The sequence below is a fragment of the Suillus fuscotomentosus genome (genome assembly GCF_016647785.1).
Source record: "Suillus fuscotomentosus strain FC203 chromosome Unknown F5891scaffold_50, whole genome shotgun sequence".
Taxonomy (NCBI): Eukaryota; Fungi; Basidiomycota; class Agaricomycetes; order Boletales; family Suillaceae; genus Suillus; species Suillus fuscotomentosus.
In genome coordinates, this window is record NW_024539562.1 from 171002 (window position 1) to 188347 (window position 17346).

Below are 17346 nucleotides of genomic sequence, written 5' to 3' on the forward strand. Positions count from 1 at the left end.
TATTATTTCTAACATCTCTTTACTAGTATATACATCATATCAAGAGTATAGGTCATTAGGATCAGTCCCTAGGGTGATATGTATTGTCATCTTCCTGGTGGTTCACTTCCTAAGAAAGTTTTTCCTGCAGCTCCAGCCCTCTAGGATGGTAGGTAGTCTTTTACTATGAACATATGGAATATATTTATCACATAGGTATACCAGAACAATACCAGGATCCTTGTCTACAATCCAAAGTCACTTCCTGCCTACAATGTACCATATTTTCGCATTTTTGAGGTTTTTCACTACATTCTCACTACATAGACTATACCAGCTGTTCATATATCACTTATAGTACATATATGAAGCCCTCCCAAGGCCATGATCATGCAGAAATATGTCAGAGTAATGATATCAATGATATAGGGGCAAACTCCACAATCATGCAAATGTTATATTTCAACCCTGTCTAGGGTGAATATTTCATTAAAAATGTATAGAATACATTGTAAACTACTGATATATACTATACTAATATATGTTGTGAAGGTAAAGGTGATGTGGAAGTGTTGTGGTCTCAATTTGTTGCATTATTATGGTCAGACCACCCTTGCATAGACTGTTGGTGCATAGTACTTTTTCGATGTTTGGACTTTTTGACTTTCCCATGACCTATTTCTTATCTATTGGATTCCCCTGCTGTCAATTATTCATGGATCCTTCTGGTAGTCGAGGACTGTATTACTTAGTATATATAGTGTACTCTAAGATAGTCTGATTATAATATTTTACTATATTCATGTCTGAGAATTCTTATCAGTGAGAATAGGAGATATGTGCTTGATATCATTACTCTGACATATTTCTGCATGATCATGGCCTTGGGAGGGCTTCATATATGTACTATAAGTGATATATGAACAGCTGGTATAGTCTATGTAGTGAGAATGTAGTGAAAAACCTCAAAAATGCGAAAATATGGTACATTGTAGGCAGGAAGTGACTTTGGATTGTAGACAAGGATCCTGGTATTGTTCTGGTATACCTATGTGATAAATATATTCCATATGTTCATAGTAAAAGACTACCTACCATCCTAGAGGGCTGGAGCTGCAGGAAAAACTTTCTTAGGAAGTGAACCACCAGGAAGATGACAATACATATCACCCTAGGGACTGATCCTAATGACCTATACTCTTGATATGATGTATATACTAGTAAAGAGATGTTAGAAATAATATTCACCAGTCTATATACCTAAACACTAAAAAATGCGAACTGGTTTATGTTTTTTGAGAGGTATTCATGAATTTAACATATCTACTGATGTAGGACACTACAGAGGCTCAAGAAGGCGGTGTAATATATTCATTAACACTCTAATATATGATATATACAACCAGAATTGCCTCCCTGCTAAAGGGGCAAAAAAGCGAATATGTTTTAGTCCTGGGATGCACATATTGTAGTCAGCACTGTAGACTGCTGTACAAGCTCTCAGACAATGAAAAAAGTGGTCTATTGTATCATTTTATGTATGTACATGCCATTCTACTACTTATATACATGAGTGAGCAAGGGGAAAGCTCTGGTGCAGCAGTAGAGCCAGGGAGGTATGTGGAAATAGTGAGATTATTTGGAATATCCCAATTTGGTAATTTTTCTGGTGGTAGCACTATTCTTGGAAGCCTGAGAATCACCAAAGGAATCAGAAGCCGTCAAGCTCAATTGTAGGGGATTGATAGTTTACAAACAAACTTACAAAACCATACCATTTCTAGTCAGTGAGTATTATGCTTAATTTTAACAGTATAGCCTGCGGTACACCAGTCTGGTGGGAACTTGTCAGAAATCTGATGTATGCAAGTGATGACATGCTCTCATACCAGCCTGGCATCTCCTTGTGACATATGGTGGACCTTGTGGATTCTTACATGACCAGGTGAACCCATATAAGATAGACGCTGTTTTGTTGATGGCATGGTACTTACTATAGCACTAACAAGTGGTGACCTTCAGTTGTTGTGTTTTATTGGCGCGCTCATGTCATTCCACTACAAAAGCAGACACTTGAGCCCTATATTTTAATTATGCTATATTTCTCTCCATTTGCTCCTGAAAATAAAAGCACACCAGTCAATACGGTATATAGTTGACTATGAGCAAGAGGAGTAGTTCTGAGATCCAGAGCTATGCGAGAGAGCAGACCTTGGCAGCCACTGAAAGTAGTTGTGCAAGCTAGTCAAATGAAATTGTTTGTGATTCACCATCCAACTCGAGCGGTAAGGTGAAAATAAAATGTGGTACGTGGGATACAGTGGTTTTCGAGATTATTGGGTGGTTGGAATCGAGGATATAGAGCTTGTCATCCGTACTCCGAGTCATGCATTTCTCACGATCACTTTTCGACCGCGAGGTTGCACTCCTCGACGAAACCTGTATTAGCTCCAAAGGTAACGACGACGACAGCTAAGTCACCGTCAGGTAAAGCAATGTATCATGTTTGCTCTCAGCTATGGAAGGTGCAGGTGGTACAAGCCATGTACGGCTGGTAGTGTCGTGAAAGTGGAAACAAAATGGAAGAGTAATATCTTGCAGGGAATGGATTGCAAATACCCAGCGCAGCATGACGGAGTGGACACAATTGACACCAAGACGGCGGTTATTCATGCTGACATGCCAAATGTCATTAAGAGGTCAAATTCAAGTAGACTACATACATATTTCGAGGTGCGTTTTACACAGATTCTGCCGGGTATGGCGATATTTGGCCTTCATTCCCTTTGCCGAACCCTGGAGTGTCGACATTGAATTTGGGTATATGAACCTGCAAAGGCTGCATAGAATGTTGCTGCGAGCTCAGGCTGTCCTGTCCTGCCTCGCTAGTTGTCCTTCTGGGTATATTAATGTTAGAGGAACTGCGGGTTTTTCTACTGATCGCAATGCGAATCAGCACTATGTAGAAGGCGATCGATACGATCGGCATGATCTGGCCGATCAAAGCTCAGTTTTATGTTCGACGAAAAGTGTTTAGGGAGGAATTACCATGTCCAACATGACAACCTCTCCATTGCTCGAGCAGACGAAACATATCAATGCCGTGAACAGCACCACAGAGTACAAAACAGCAGTATCCATAAGCACATGCAAGAGTGGCATCATAGTGCCATTCGTGACGCGAACTGTAGAGGCGTTCCTCTCAATCAACCAGATGCGATATATCAGTAATCCTGAACACAATCAGGGCCTCGACAACCGTACTCACGCAGAAAGGTGCTTACCTGAACTTAACAAGTTGGTCGCAATTGTCAAGGAAAAGAACGCTGTGACCCATTTCGCAAGCACTTGGGCGTAGATGTCTCCAGAGTCGCTCCCGGATTGGGACGCACAATACAGCCCAATAATACCAGTCACTTCGAAGCAATGTCAGCACGATTTCAGGAGCCTGATAGTGGGCTAACCTGCGACGCTGCACCACAGCATGCTTGGCACGATGATAATCCAGATGGATTGCCAAACAATATAGCAGCGATAAATCTATAACAGGATAAATTCATTAAGCCCAGAGGTTCGAACAGCCATCAAAAAAGAAAAATTCGCAATGTTTTGAACAGGTAGATAAGAATATGAACCCACCACCACCCCATCAGCAAGTAGAGTTTGTAAGACATACAACGCATGCTTGAGTACATACGTTTGCTGGGAAACGTCTGCGAGGAATGCCGACGGCCCACCTGGGTACGTGTAGCGATATTTCACAAATGCGTCTTCAACACGAATAATGTTCACGATGATGTGCTTGGAAGATGTTAGCTGTCAACAAATATAAGAAGAAAGAAGCGCTAACTGCAGTGCTCAGCATCCACAGCAAGACGACCACCGTGGCAATTGGGCGATTGATGTCTTGTATGCGTTGTTTGTAGGTCAAAGACCAGATCGTAGCCATAAATAGAAGAATTGAAAAGCCTAGAGTCATGATCCCAGCTTGGTGAGCACGGGAAGGACAGATTAATTGCAAAACTCACCATATAAAATACCTTCCAGTACAGTTGACATTAAAGTACCGGCATCTAATGGGATGCCACTTGCAGCCATGGAGAAATAGAAATGTTCAGCTGTGTACAGACTAGGAGATGTGCGAAGGAAAGAAAGAGCATCTTCGCCGGTTTTCACGTATATCGTTATATATAGAAACGACTTGGGTCGTGTTCTCGGCGGGAATCGAATCCATCTACCTCGAGGCTCGAGATCTAGTGGGGTTTAATTGTTCGGAACTCGTGACGACATCTTACGATATCGCATCACTGATAAGCTGATGGTATTCAAGGTCACAGCCGCAGGGTAGACTTTGATGAATCCTGTGTATCCAGTAATGATAAATAAGGGTTTGACTGACACAAACCCGGTTTTTTTGAGCCAGCAATCTTGGGTAGGCAAACAGCAAATAACCGAGCGCTGCTGGGCTGACGAAAACCCTAATAGTACCTGCTGCAGTCAGTTGTTTCCGAAGATAGGAACCTGTCAGCTAGAACCTGGGAAAATACACAGCAAGATTATGTATGCATGAGCGCAGCCTTCCAATTAGTCACATTGTGCGGACGAAATCGATTGATCAACATGTGGTGCTGTTCAACGTTGGTCTAACGTTAGCTTGTGTATATGGGCGCTGTAACACGTGTGTGCGCATTCAGATTCAGAGAGCCTCGAAGAGATGGGGATCGTTTTGGTTGCAACCTGGGCCTGATTGGCCAAATGCGCCGGCATGGCAATCTATAATTCAAAATACCTCTGCGTATGGAGGCAATCGTGAACTGCGCGTGATGCAAATTTAGCAACGATTGTTGCGTACTTGTTCGGATGTCACAATCCCAGTTGTGTCATCACCGGATGCCTGCTATATGTCAGATTAGCATAGCGTGACTTGAGTTCAAACTATCGCGGGCGGAATTTTCACTTACTAATAACAACGGAGAGGAGCCGGGACGGACAGCAAGGTGATACGCTGTGTCACGATTGCCAGAGGTACAGCATTTGTGATATGTACTGGCATAATAGTACTTGATTTCGAAACACCAAGAGCTTGGTCTTTGTCTCCAGAATTTTTTATGCCAGTGTTTCAGCTTCGTGTTCGGGCTCGCAACTAGAATAGTGGCATGAAATCAGCAAAGGCGCATAACACCGCTGGGCTGACTGCGCAACTATGCGCAACGGAGTCCCACCCTACAAAGTGCAGCAGGGCCACAGCGCTTGTGATGTAGCAAGTACTATCCGATGAGTGACGTTGTGCAGGATTGAGTTAGTGCGGCTGTGTCTCATAGGACTAACCAAATAGTAAGGGTTGTTCCAGCGTTGTGTATTATGGGCGCTGTGACACTGCAATTCGAAGGCTTTCGAGATCAGAAGTCGTCTGGATACGTATCATATTACAACATCTGATACGGCGAGACAGTTGTGATCAGTGTAATGCATAAAGTATAAATCAATCGTCAAAGACGGCCGGTACATACTTAAGCTATCAGGAGTGTTACCAACACGATAGCAGCAAGAGTCTAAAGGGAGCAGTACAATAAGAGTAAGGTATGTTTCAAATGCTAGATGAGATGGACGTTGTCCCGTACCGTCATAGACTGGCTCGTATCCTCACAGCCAGGGCCTTCCCTTCATCCTCATCAAGCTCCTCCCTCGACTCAAATTCTCGCTGGTGCATCTCCCGCCGGCTTAGAGGTATGCCATTCTCTTTCGATTGTTCAGATGGTTCTACTCTTGCGCTCGAGTTAAGTGACGGGGCGGGAATGATATGGTAGTGAACCTAAGCAGCAAGGTCATAGAGTGAGCTTCAAAGCTGCAGGTAAATATTCGAACACATACGTGTGGCACTGCTTGGGCATACTCCTGATTGCACACCACATTAAGCGCAGTATTACCCAACACTTCCGAGCGCAAATCTCTTCAACATATCCCACTGAAGATCAAGTAACAGCATCCTCACCTTTCGTCAGTCCATTCGCCACTTTCGTCACAGCCTGCCCCACTGCACTGGCATATTCTAAGGGCAATTCCGACACGCGCGAATGATGGGCTTTGGGTATAATAAGAGTGTGCCCACGTCTCAAGGGCAAGATATCTGTGTAGCAGGTTAAAACAGGTTTCGCCCACTTTTCAGCGCCAAGTACCTAGAATAGCTATGACCTTATCATCCTCATACAGACGCGTCGAGGGCATTTCGCCTGCGATAATACGGCAGAATGGGCAATTGTGATCTGCATCGTCCCTCCACTCTGTTGGTATACCGCGGTTGGCATGTGCGCCAATAATGAAGGATGTCATGAGAAAGGACAGGTCTAACTGCTTTTACCTCATCTTGGCGGCTGTCAATAACGTTCCGACTCGAGGTCTAACTATTACAATACAATGCAGATGATCTGATCTATCAATATGCTAAAAACAGCTGCACAGGATGTCGCAAAGCAGGAGTCTTGCGCATCTAAGATAAATTTAAGAAATTGCCACTACTCCTACTACTAGTATACATCCGTCACGCATACGCTGCTTCCGAGCCCTTTTCACAGATCCCATAGTCCTCTCCCTTGACAAAGGCACGCGTACATTGTGCCATAGTGACGGATCTACCAGTAACGCGTGAGCTTGGATTTAAAAATAGATAAAAATGAGAGATACTGACGCGCGTGAGATGGGATCAGTTTGGTAGAAGTTGGAGATGGGCTTGAGGAAGGGCTTGCCAGAGACCTTTGCGGATGCCGTATTGGCTGCTATAGTCTGAAGGCCTGCCACAGCAACTTCAGGGGATGTCCGTTCTGTAACATCGTAGCGGACGAGAGTAGGCGAGATATCCCACATGCGGTCACGCAAACTCAGGACATCATCGTAAGGCAGTGGTGAATCGAGAACCTCCGAAAGTGCACTAGAAGATAGGAGATGAGTATAAATAACACTCCCACGAAAATAACAGCTACCGAATAATCTTCCAATCCTCACGGGAAGCGCCAGGTGGAGGAACAGCGGTACGACCTACTTGAGACCGGCCCTCCGTGTTCACCCATGTCATAGCCTTTTCGGTGTATGCTGCAGCAGGCAAGCAGACATCAGCAAGCGAGGCGCCAAGATCTCCGTGGTGGCCTTGATAAACGACGAAAGCATTCGCAGGTATAGACTTGGGGTCGACTTCATCTGCGTTGAGCAAGTAGACAAATTTGGGTTGGGTATTTGCGGCCTTCTTCGAAGGAACAAACCCAATTTCGTATGCCGCAGGTCTAGAGGCAATCTAAAAGGCAATTCATTCGACTGGAGCTCAGAATTTAAAAGTCAAGGCTTACCCTATGTAGGACGGAGAAGCCATTCCACTGAGGGGTAATGAGCGAATCTTTGTTCTTCTCGACAAACTTGGCCAACGCGTTGTAAGCAGCAGCACCGTCAGGTTGCTCCGCAAGAGCGCTCCCGACGATAATCAAGGGTCGCTTGGCTGCTTTAAATTTGGCTGCGAATGCTCCCTTTCCAGCAATGAAGTCAGCAAGAGCCTTAGAATCTGCTCCAAGGTAGTCGTAACCGTACGCCGTATCAGCACGTTCGCCGATGAGGCCGACTTCAAGACTTGTGTGCAGCCAGTTCTTGCGAATGCGAGAGTTAAGGACGGCAGCCTCGTGGCGTGGGTTAGTGCCAACAAGTAGGATAGCATCGGCTTCCTCAACACCGGGGATGGTAGAGTTGAAGAGATAATTGGAGCGAACGTCAACACCATGTGGGGGTGGTGCGCTGCCATTGGTCTGGTCGAGTGCAAGGTTGTCTGATCCTAGGCGGTTGATCAAGTCTTTGAGGGCGACAAGGGATTCGGTATCAGCAAGGTGCCCAGCAATGGCTTGAATCTCATTGCCAGTAGCCCCTGAGGAGGTTATACCATCTGCAATTGTCTGTAGAGCTTCCTCCCACGACGCTGCAACGAAACGGTCGCCCTGCTTGATGAGAGGCGTCGTCAAGCGCTGGAATTTCAAGCCGTCGTAAGCATAACGCGTCTTATCACTGATCCACTCCTCGTTGACTTCGTCGTTGGTTCGAGGCTGGATTCGCATCACCTGGACACCGCGAGAGTCAACGCGAATATTCGAACCAACGGCATCCATGACATCGATGGATTCGGTATTTTTTAGTTCCCATGGTCTGGCGTGGAAGGCGTATGGTTTGCTTGTTAGAGCACCGACCGGACAAAGATCGACGATATTGCCAGAAAGTTCGGAGTCCATGGTCTTCTCAACATACATGCCGATTTGAAGGTCATTACCGCGACCCGTCGTACCAAGCTCCTCGACACCAGCAACCTCATTAGCAAACCGGACACACCGAGTGCATTGAATGCAACGGTTCATGGAAGTCTTAACAAGAGGTCCAAGATCTTTGTTCTCCACTGCACGTTTGCCCGTAATTTCATGGAAACGCGTACGGTCAGAGCCGTATCGCATGGACTGGTCCTGAAGGTCACATTCGCCACCCTGGTCACAAATAGGGCAGTCGAGTGGGTGGTTGGCTAGAAGGAATTCCATGACACCCTCACTGCGCACCTTGTGAGCAGATGCGGTAAAATGCAGACACCCTCAATATTGTCTTACCGAGCTTCATGAACCAGCGGGGTATTTGTGAACACCTTGGAACCAGGCATGGCCGGCATAGCACTGAATATCATTGATCAGCACGTGAACTCATAAAAAATGAATATGATATCATACCATGATGCTACTGGCTTTGGGGAACGCTCGACCTCAACCAGACACATACTAGAGCAAGCATCAACATTCTGCCTCCCTTTCGCCGTCACACTTTTCACTCACCGACAGTTACCAGCAATCGCGAGTCTAAAGGGCAGTTTCAGCCTCTACACTCTGTCGAGAAAGAAAGTGCATTCTGACGAACCTGTCATGGTAGCAAAACCTGAAGAGGGAGTTGGTGAGCAACTACTGGAGTGATACAGATAAATAGAAAAGACATACCGAGGAATCGTAGCACCAGCAGCCTCGCAAGCTTGAATCAACGCGGACCCTACGCGATAATAAGCTATGTAAAGCGCGAAACACGAACAGAAATATAGAGATATGTACCTTGCGGAACCGTTACCTCCTTCCCGTCAACAGTGAGAGTGATATCAGCTTGACGGGCGGATGTGGACGCTATGGACCTGCGGCCTACAAAATATGAACACCTAAGATGATATGGAGGTCAAGGCAGGCGTACCATGTGAAGCACCAGAGCAAACGACTTTCCCGAGTCGCCCCGTTGAGGAGGGTCGCGAAACCAAGCGTAACATTAAGATATTATTTGGAGAACCAAGAAATATGCAGAGAAAACCGAACAAGTGCAGGTCGCTCGCACGGACGAGCGCTGCCGGTTAAAAAAGCGGGGAATAACGGTGCTCGTCGTGATACACAGCGACCAACGAAATCGCGAGTATTACACGATTCGGGCGGAGTTCAAACATGTCATGGTGCCGAACATGTTCCGGTAGAAATATTTGTAGCCATGTTTATCAGATATGTCATTACTTACAGGCAGTAAATAGTAAAAGTACAAATACTAGTAAGTGTCCGGACTGAGTTCCATCGCAGCCGTTCCAGCAGCCAATTATTAGATGATTAGCAAATTACGTCCTTCGTACCCTCCAACAAGTCTCATGGAACATAAATAACGAGGAGAACATTCACAATCAGCTTCTCCAATTCTCCATTGGACACAAAGTATACCCTCTCCTTCGCAAGCGGACCGGGAACCCAATCAGAAAGGATAAAGATTTCCGCTTGAGAAAGAGGGATTGCACCGCTCTCCTCAACCCTCATCCTCAGGTTGTGAGCTTCGATTTTCATTATCTCTACGTCATCTTCTTCCGGACCACCGTAGTAGCTCATCGGACCACGGACGGATTTTGCTGAACGAGCAGGTGATCCAAAAGCGCTAGGAAAGCCCATCGATGATAAGCTTGTTGGCGAATCCAGAACATCGTTTCCGCATTCTACGGTCCGATCGATGGGCCAGACGTATCCCCCCGCTGCCCAATGCAGCTCCGGCGCAAGTTTGTACACCTTCAGGGCATGGTATAAAAGTGAATCACTGCCCTTAAGCTGGTTACCTTACGTCAATAAAGTCCTGCCCGCAGTCAGCTGAAACTCACATGAGGAACCAAAGATTCGGCTAGGCCTTCCGAAGGATTGACACCGTAATCATGGGTCAAATAGAATGCTACTTTGCGTCCGCGAGACAGGCTGAGGACTGGGGAAAGAAGATCAAGGAAGTATTCACTCGGTGTGATCAGAGGATCGACTGCTGCGCCGTATGTCTTCAGATGCACCGCGTACGTGAAGGTCATCCTGCATCCTTGCTGGATGGTTTCGACTTCGTATTCGCATTCCCCAAGGAATGCAGTCCAGTGTACCTCCGAAGGTTTGCCTCCACCTCCGAAGAACTTCTCTTCTGTCCCTTCTGAATCTCGGACAATCATGTTTCCACCACGATGGTGAACAGGTAGAGTGACGCATATTGTAGCAACTCTACCATCGTTGCGTAATGTACGGGGTTGGGGCGCCATACGCGCTCCAGTTACCATCACCTCCAGTTTATCTCTCAGGGCGGTGAGGTAATGTCCCATGGGTAATGCCGGGAACAGTGCATTGCGCACTGCATCGAGGATGGGATGATTGGCGATTTCGAGAGTGGCGGTCAAAGGAAGATTCGATGGGTAGAAAAGGGTTTCACGGTCAGGGTATACATCAAATCCAGGTGTCGGATGGGGTTTACATGCTGCGAGTAGCACTTCGAGAGCCGGAGGTGTGTCGTAATCAATGTTTATGGGGAAATCAAGCGAGTGGGTGATGCCACTCTGTAAATCGGACTCAGATTCAGATAACGACTATTAATCAGTGCCCACGAACCGCTCACCTTTGAGCGAAAGAATAGCACCAAGGACGCCGGGTCCATTGGGATGTGACCGGTGACAGTGAACGGACGCGCTTTGGCGGTGAGTAAACGTGATACGCTCGCACGAAGAGCAGTTTCAGCGCCATATTCAGACTGACGACGACGAACGCCTGGTCGTTTTGGAGATGATGTATTCATTTTGAGTGGTCGCTCGATTTCGAATTCTGATACGCTTCCGTTCCGCGCGAATTGACGACTGCCATCTGAACGGCTGCTATCTGAGAGGCGACTCGCAGCTGATGGTGTTGGAGAGCCTAGTGCTGATCGTGGATGCATCGCAATAGTAGAGATGTCGCTAATGGTTAAGGAAAAGAGTGAGGATCTGTGGAACTGGACGGGACTCTATTTACCAGCCGGGAACAGTGAGTGGCCAAAAAGAGCCACATCTAGCGTGCCGAGATCCAGTGGACAACGATGACATCGAGCCAATCACGCGCCCACAACGTGTTTGATTCATCGTAGACAAGATGGGGTTGGAGGTACAGCAAGACATCTTTGGTAAAATTTGGCCAACCCGCTAGTATTTCCAAGCCGGAGTTTCGTATTCGAACGGACGTTCCTGATCTCATCTTGGAAGATAGCGGTCCTGACAATGGAATAGAGTTCAAAAACTTCACATCTGATTTGAAACCGCCTGCGAGACTGAGTACAACGCGGCGTCAGCATGGCAATGTCTGTGGTGAAAGGTAACAAGATTTTATACGTACAAGCGTCTTTTGTCTCTGTAAAAGCAACAAGCACAAAACACTGTCATTTCGGTTGATTAACTCTGAATCCTGTGATCAGAATAGAAGTCAATAATCAGCTGACACGTGCATGCTTGACATACCATCCTTTGTACAAAACGGACCTACAGCAAACTACCCAGTCCCGGTCATCCGCGATTGTTTGAATCAAACATTTCATTTCAGCGCTTCTTATTTATGAAGTGCACGTGACTCGGGCGGGGACGCCGAAGGGACACAGTCTTTGGGTTTGCCCAACAAAAAACATATTGCTTCACGCTACCTACATATCAGAGGACTAGACACTAATATGTCTGCAGCTACACTCGAGCAATAAGCTCAGTCACAGCCAGCACCTTGAACAAACCTAGTAAGATGTGAACACGAGGCCCATCAACTTGATCCTCAACAAGGTGTCCATAGCGCACCTGTGTATACTGCACGTCCGGCACATCAAAGCACCGACCGCAGATCGTTTCAAGGAATGTGGTTAGGTGAAGCTATGCAAGGCCGCCTTCTACATCTTCGCACACCGCCATCAAATAGTCACCCTCGGTTCGGACGCCTCTCGTGTTGGACAGAAGGCAACGTGCCAAATCCCGATAAGTAATATGGCGGTGAACGCAGCCATAAGAAACCCTGGCATGCCCAACACAGACACCAAGTTCCAGTCGCCTGGTCTGGCCATCGGGAAGAGAAGACGAATATGGATCAACGATCGAGGGGTCCAATGTAGCCAGCCTGCACCTGAATCGACCAAGTGAAACAACCAAGGACGGGTTCCTCGTCCTACTCAGCGACAGATTCAAGAATATATGGAGATATATGCCAAAATGAGCAATATGTGAGCCAGCCGACCGTCCCCAGAATACATTCGCTCGTCCTCAATGTAACCAACGGGGGTCTCTGACCAATCATACCATGTACGCACTCATCGTCAGACACCGAAAACTGATCGTAGACCGATGACTGGATTAGCAGGAGTAGATGGGGAATCACCGAGATCATCATGGGCGATTCAACCGGTGATCCTCAATTTAAAGAATACCTGGCCATCGTACCCACGAGTCTTGTGTTAACCCAGGTGACTCCGTTTGATTCCTTTGCTCCGCCTTATTGACCATGCCATGTCGTTTGTCAGGGTCGCCTTATCTATATATCTCACCTTCCTGCTTCCTATTACCAGGTAGCCTGATTTGGATGGAGAAGGTCCGCTATTTTTGCGCCCCAAGACAATGATACGGTTTGAGACTCGAATGGCGGTGGTACTAGGCGTTCGTGAAGCACTGATGGTCATGTGCGGTTCCACGAATAGCTTCAAGATCTTGCAGCGTATTTCAACTCGGTTCCATCCCGCGGGGTTCCTGCCAGCTATCCTTTCTTGATACCGTGACTTGACCCTCAGGGGATGATTGATCATGCTTATCAATACATATCAAGAGGTCTATATCATAGATCCGGCGTGAACGAACTGATGGTGGTCGTGATGCTGGCTGCGTCCGTAGTCGAAGGCGATTAGCCGGGCCGTCAATGATCCTTTGGCTCTGTTTATTTCTAAAGCCTTTGCCAAACAATAAGCGTTCCGTACGCCACTTGGTGACCGTCAAGCGAGAAACAGGCACCACAAAGATCGTCTAAAAAACTGATTGCGGCACGCTGAAACGTGATAACACAAATTAACGGGGCTAACCAAGAACGCTCTGCAATGTCGGGTATTCCCGGATCCCGATGCAAGCACTTATCAGTACTACCAATCTTACGTTACTCTGGATTGATCCGGGACTTCTTCCCTTCTTCTACCTCTCAGAGGCCTCTGGCGCACATCTGTTGGTAGAGGGCAAAGTCTTTCGCACTGCCAACTGTGTCCTCGTGTTTCTTGTGCTTCTCCAATCACCAATCATTCACATCGTACGATATCACTACAATGACAGCGGGCCGTCTACTTCCTAGCTTTCCCGGCTTCGTATGGGACTACAATCCGTTATCGACGTCTTTCTACCACAATAATAATATTCCGTGCTGCGCATGTGGCTACAGTTAATGACCAAGAGTCCGACACACCGTATCTACCCTCCAGAGGCATCAATAAGTACAATGCTTCTCTCATACCCAAGACCCCACTACAGTCGATATGCACCGCAGAAGCCCAATCCAATCCAAGTTAAGTTCCGGTTTCTTCTGATATACGTGACAACGCACGAGTGGATAGGTTTGCGCCCGGAATCTGTTGTCGATGACTTTTTCTACAACCATTGTGCCGTGTTCTGTGAACGGCGATCAACAAGTCCAAGTTTGGCTCTCGTGCGCAAGCATACATTTAACAACCGCGAATCTCATACATTCCGCATCTCTTTTGCATCCTTCAAAGGTATAAGTTATATGAACAACTCTGATGGCTCAATGCTCCACGAAAGCTGATATGAGATTTAAATTAAGTGAGATGATCAGACATCAAGACACCGTAGACTTTGCCCCAACGCGCAGTCTATCTCTACGTCACAGCACAAAATTCATCGTGTCACGATCATCGGCCCAGAGTCTCGCATACTCCAAACATAGTCTGTAGACGTACGCTATTGCCAAACCAAGTCAGGTCAACCAATTTGCAAATACATGCCCGCAAAGCTAGAACGCACCTTCCATATCGACAGTCCTCCCTATCGTCTTCCTCCACTGTCGGCCCGCACGTGCGATGCGCTGTAAACGCTGGTCGCCGTCTAGTGACTGTATTGGGTGCGTTGTGGTCAAATTTGCAGCGGCCAAAGTTGACGGTGAAGGTCCGGAGAAATACGCGTGGATGTTGTATACCTCGGCATAAGACGAGGATAAAGGTATATAGTGTAGCCTTGCTTGCTATTCAGCCTTGCATCTGAGTGCCAGTTATAAAACACACCATGGCTGTAACCAATCTGACAGGTACTCCCGCCATACAGTACTCTTTATGACAGCGCTTTCACTAGATAAGAGTGCCAGGAAACGTCCCGAGTAACCCATACCATCAAGATCAAGGAGATATTTATACGCCCAGTGCTGGCCCAGAGGAACGGGTGATGCAAAGCGGTGACCTTTTCTAAGTGCTTCCTCGCCGCCAGGATATCCGCCAGTTGTCGAAACAAATGCAACATCCATTATGTCGTCATTTAGCTGTCGCGCAGGCACCTCAGCCGTAATAAAGTTGTTAGTGCTCGAGGGGTCAGCATGGATAATGGTCCGATTTCCTGCTGCACTCTCGTGTGTCATGTGAAGAAATCTGTCACGAAAGATGAGAATCACGTGATAGGCAGCAAGAACGGATTACCTGTGTCTCTGGTAATACGACGCATAGCCCGGGGGAGTGCTACCACCACCAGTGTCTGCGCCCCGCCAGAAAACGGCGCCTATCTTTTCTTCCCATGGAACCTCCGAATCATCAACGTCATAGGGTTCATCACCGTGAGCATTGAAACCGTAAGTGTACCTGGGATGTTGTGTAAAATAATAGTGGCTCGGAATCCTAATATCCAAGAATCCTGAGGCCTTTGCGGGAGATAAAACAGGGTAAAGTACAGGTATCGTGCGCCAGTCCGAGAAAAAGTGGCCTTGGGAAGAGTGAGCCCAGGGATATGAACAGTAATCGATGGAATCTTCGACGCTTGGCACAAAGGTGAATTCGTCTCCAGGAGCTGGAGCGGAGCCGAAGAAAACTTTTGCATTTTCAGCATTGGGATTGCGGTATGAACTGTAGAGGCGACGGGCTTCAGCTTCAGGTGGACATGTTCGGCGATAAGCTGCCCAAACACTTCCTTGCCCCTTCCAATCAGAAGTGAAGTCAGATCCAACCATAGAGGTTATTCCACCTGAGGCACAGTTAATGCATGACCCTAAATTCACCAATGACATATGTAACAGACCTGATGAATCTTGTAACGTCATGTTAGGAAATTGACGGTGTTCCCAAGGTACCAAGATCCTGCCCTCCGCCTTCGAGTTGATAGCAAATTGCATGTCAGGGAGCTAGAGGCCTTCATGAACAGAATGAATGGACAGAGAGGGCTGGGCAAACACACCTTATCTTGAAATTTCTCGAGTAAAGTCATAAACCCCAATGCTCTATGTCCGCGCTCGCTACCCGACTTGTCAATGGAGGTGCCTTCGGCCTTGCCATTGACGATGCGGATCAAATCAATAGACGGAAGTTCGGTAACCTGCAAAATAAACGTCATGGTACTGTGGTGGAGGGGAAATCACACTCACTTGAACTGTCCTCCTTCGAAACTCTACGCCAGACATATTCCAGAACGGTGCCAAGTCTTCATCAATGGCGTCGAACTCATCCACCAGTCTCACGTTGTTTTCCTGCGCGAATTTCCACCAACCTCCAAACCCTCTGGGAGGCTCGCGCCCGTATCTTTTCCTATATTCAGTCACAGCGCCTGCAAGAGTTCTGCTTTGCCTCGAGAGCATATGCTTGAACTTCTCCTCCGCATCCGCCATCAATTTCGGTATGGGATGTTCGGTGAGGGTGTATGGTTTCCCATCCTTCACAAAAGGGAGCCACTTGGAGGAAGTCGAGAACCAGTTTCCTCGCGAACTCAAGTCTCGTCCAGAAGTTTGATCTTTGTGACCGGCGAAAAGGCCGGCTTGCATAAAAAAGAGGAAGACACAGACAAGGAATATCCAGCCGCGCCATCTTGTTGGCTGTGCATCACCTTGATTGATGGACCGCATTGTTGAGGTGAGTATGAAACCCTGCACTATCGAGCGCGGAGATTATGTTCAAGGTAAGATAGCTGAGGTGAACATGGAGAAGATTCTACGTGTACCGTAAATACGTAATTAATATTGATCCCTTTTAAAAATTATACATTGTTTTGATGATTAAGTCTGCCATGGCCAGCTGCCACGCATGACCACACTTTGGACATGCATATGCGAGCAGGATTAAGAGATGTACATATGCATATGATGAAATGTTGAGTTTATTTTTGTATTATACTAGGTCACTGTGCCTGGCTGCAAAGCCTTGACAATAGAGCGGACGGTTCGTCTCCTGACTCATCAGGGTCGATGATGTACGTGCCTGCATGCCGGGTGGGCCAAACTTCCTTAGAACCAGATAAAACACGACAAGAATGGTGCTTGCAGCTCACCGGATATCAACTCATGGTGCTCTTCCAGCCGAATGGTCTTTATTGTGAGCGCATTGGCGAGCCCTATCGTGTCAGCCGACGCTACGTCAGGTTCTAACGCTACGACCGTAGAACCTGACGAGAAGCTATACGGCGGAGGGTCGTGATCTGGAATATGGGATGGAGACTCGCAGGGTTCCACGTCGTCTTGAATAAGCATAGCGGTGTGTAACTGCGGTTCTTCCTTGGTCTGCAGTATCATTTTGACAGCGGTGCATTCAATACTTGTTAGAACTCATCAGTAGCCCATTTAACATCACCAAAGGAGGTGGACCCCGAGCACAATGATAAACTGCCGATAAACTGCGCAGCTGCGGATAATGACAATAATAGTACTGACAGTCACGGGTCAAGCTTAATTATCCACGTCGCTTGGTGCTGGGGCCTATTCTAGACCTTGGACTATTCTGCACTATACTATACAAGTGGCGCGCGCACATGGCGCCAGACCGATTTACACGACAGGTGGAGCTCAGCACGAGCACAGGTGGAGCACAGAC

The 17346-nt window shown here is 47.1% G+C and overlaps 5 protein-coding genes across 5 annotated transcripts; all 5 read right to left on the minus strand.

Moving 5' to 3' along the window:
• Nucleotides 1-2719: 2719 nt before the first annotated feature.
• Nucleotides 2720-4077, minus strand: F5891DRAFT_957852 (uncharacterized protein; the record flags this gene model as incomplete). The annotated part of the gene is made up of 7 exons (XM_041375517.1): nt 2720-2971; nt 3028-3212; nt 3264-3395; nt 3444-3519; nt 3619-3780; nt 3830-3948; nt 4008-4077. The coding sequence occupies 7 exons, from the start codon at nt 4075-4077 to the stop codon at nt 2720-2722; spliced, it is 996 nt and encodes a 331-aa protein (XP_041222564.1).
• A 1202-nt stretch (nt 4078-5279) lies between these two features.
• F5891DRAFT_562674 (HIT-like protein) lies at nt 5280-6602 on the minus strand. Its single transcript, XM_041372278.1, has 4 exons — nt 6156-6602; nt 5972-6106; nt 5851-5912; nt 5280-5791 (listed from the first exon to the last, which is right to left on the minus strand). Exons 1-4 carry the CDS (start codon nt 6307-6309, stop codon nt 5603-5605), a joined length of 540 nt encoding a protein of 179 aa, XP_041222565.1. The 5' UTR covers nt 6310-6602; the 3' UTR covers nt 5280-5602.
• On the minus strand, nt 6518-9292 carry F5891DRAFT_957781 (Ndufs1, NADH-ubiquinone oxidoreductase 75kD subunit (775); the record flags this gene model as incomplete). The annotated part of the gene is made up of 11 exons (XM_041375513.1): nt 6518-6608; nt 6665-6904; nt 6957-7264; nt 7317-8544; nt 8601-8663; nt 8718-8765; nt 8820-8843; nt 8902-8919; nt 8979-9027; nt 9087-9170; nt 9220-9292. 11 exons carry the CDS (start codon nt 9290-9292, stop codon nt 6518-6520), a joined length of 2226 nt encoding a protein of 741 aa, XP_041222566.1.
• Nucleotides 9293-9615: 323 nt separating this feature from the next.
• On the minus strand, nt 9616-11317 carry F5891DRAFT_562763 (uncharacterized protein). The gene is made up of 3 exons (XM_041372281.1): nt 10915-11317; nt 10151-10855; nt 9616-10100 (listed from the first exon to the last, which is right to left on the minus strand). The coding sequence occupies exons 1-3, from the start codon at nt 11227-11229 to the stop codon at nt 9654-9656; spliced, it is 1467 nt and encodes a 488-aa protein (XP_041222567.1). The 5' UTR covers nt 11230-11317; the 3' UTR covers nt 9616-9653.
• A 2857-nt stretch (nt 11318-14174) lies between these two features.
• Nucleotides 14175-16151, minus strand: F5891DRAFT_1130070 (glycosyltransferase family 90 protein; the record flags this gene model as incomplete). The annotated part of the gene is made up of 7 exons (XM_041364478.1): nt 14175-14251; nt 14315-14523; nt 14572-14928; nt 14977-15514; nt 15569-15671; nt 15725-15862; nt 15912-16151. The coding sequence occupies 7 exons, from the start codon at nt 16149-16151 to the stop codon at nt 14175-14177; spliced, it is 1662 nt and encodes a 553-aa protein (XP_041222568.1).
• Between the last annotated feature and the right edge of the window lie 1195 nt (nt 16152-17346).

Coding starts and splice junctions, on each gene's coding strand:
- F5891DRAFT_562674 (XM_041372278.1), bottom strand. CDS start 6,309: ATGACATCCTTCATTATTGGCGCACATGCCAACCGCGGTATACCAACA. Junction 6,107..6,155: donor TAAGGTCATAGCTATTCTAG/GTACTTGGCGCT, acceptor CCTGCTACACAG/ATATCTTGCCCTTGAGACGT. Junction 5,792..5,850: donor ATGCCCAAGCAGTGCCACAC/GTATGTGTTCGA, acceptor CTTGCTGCTTAG/GTTCACTACCATATCATTCC.
- F5891DRAFT_562763 (XM_041372281.1), bottom strand. CDS start 11,229: ATGCATCCACGATCAGCACTAGGCTCTCCAACACCATCAGCTGCGAGT. Junction 10,856..10,914: donor TGCTATTCTTTCGCTCAAAG/GTGAGCGGTTCG, acceptor TCCGATTTACAG/AGTGGCATCACCCACTCGCT. Junction 10,101..10,150: donor CCGAATCTTTGGTTCCTCAT/GTGAGTTTCAGC, acceptor TAAGGTAACCAG/CTTAAGGGCAGTGATTCACT.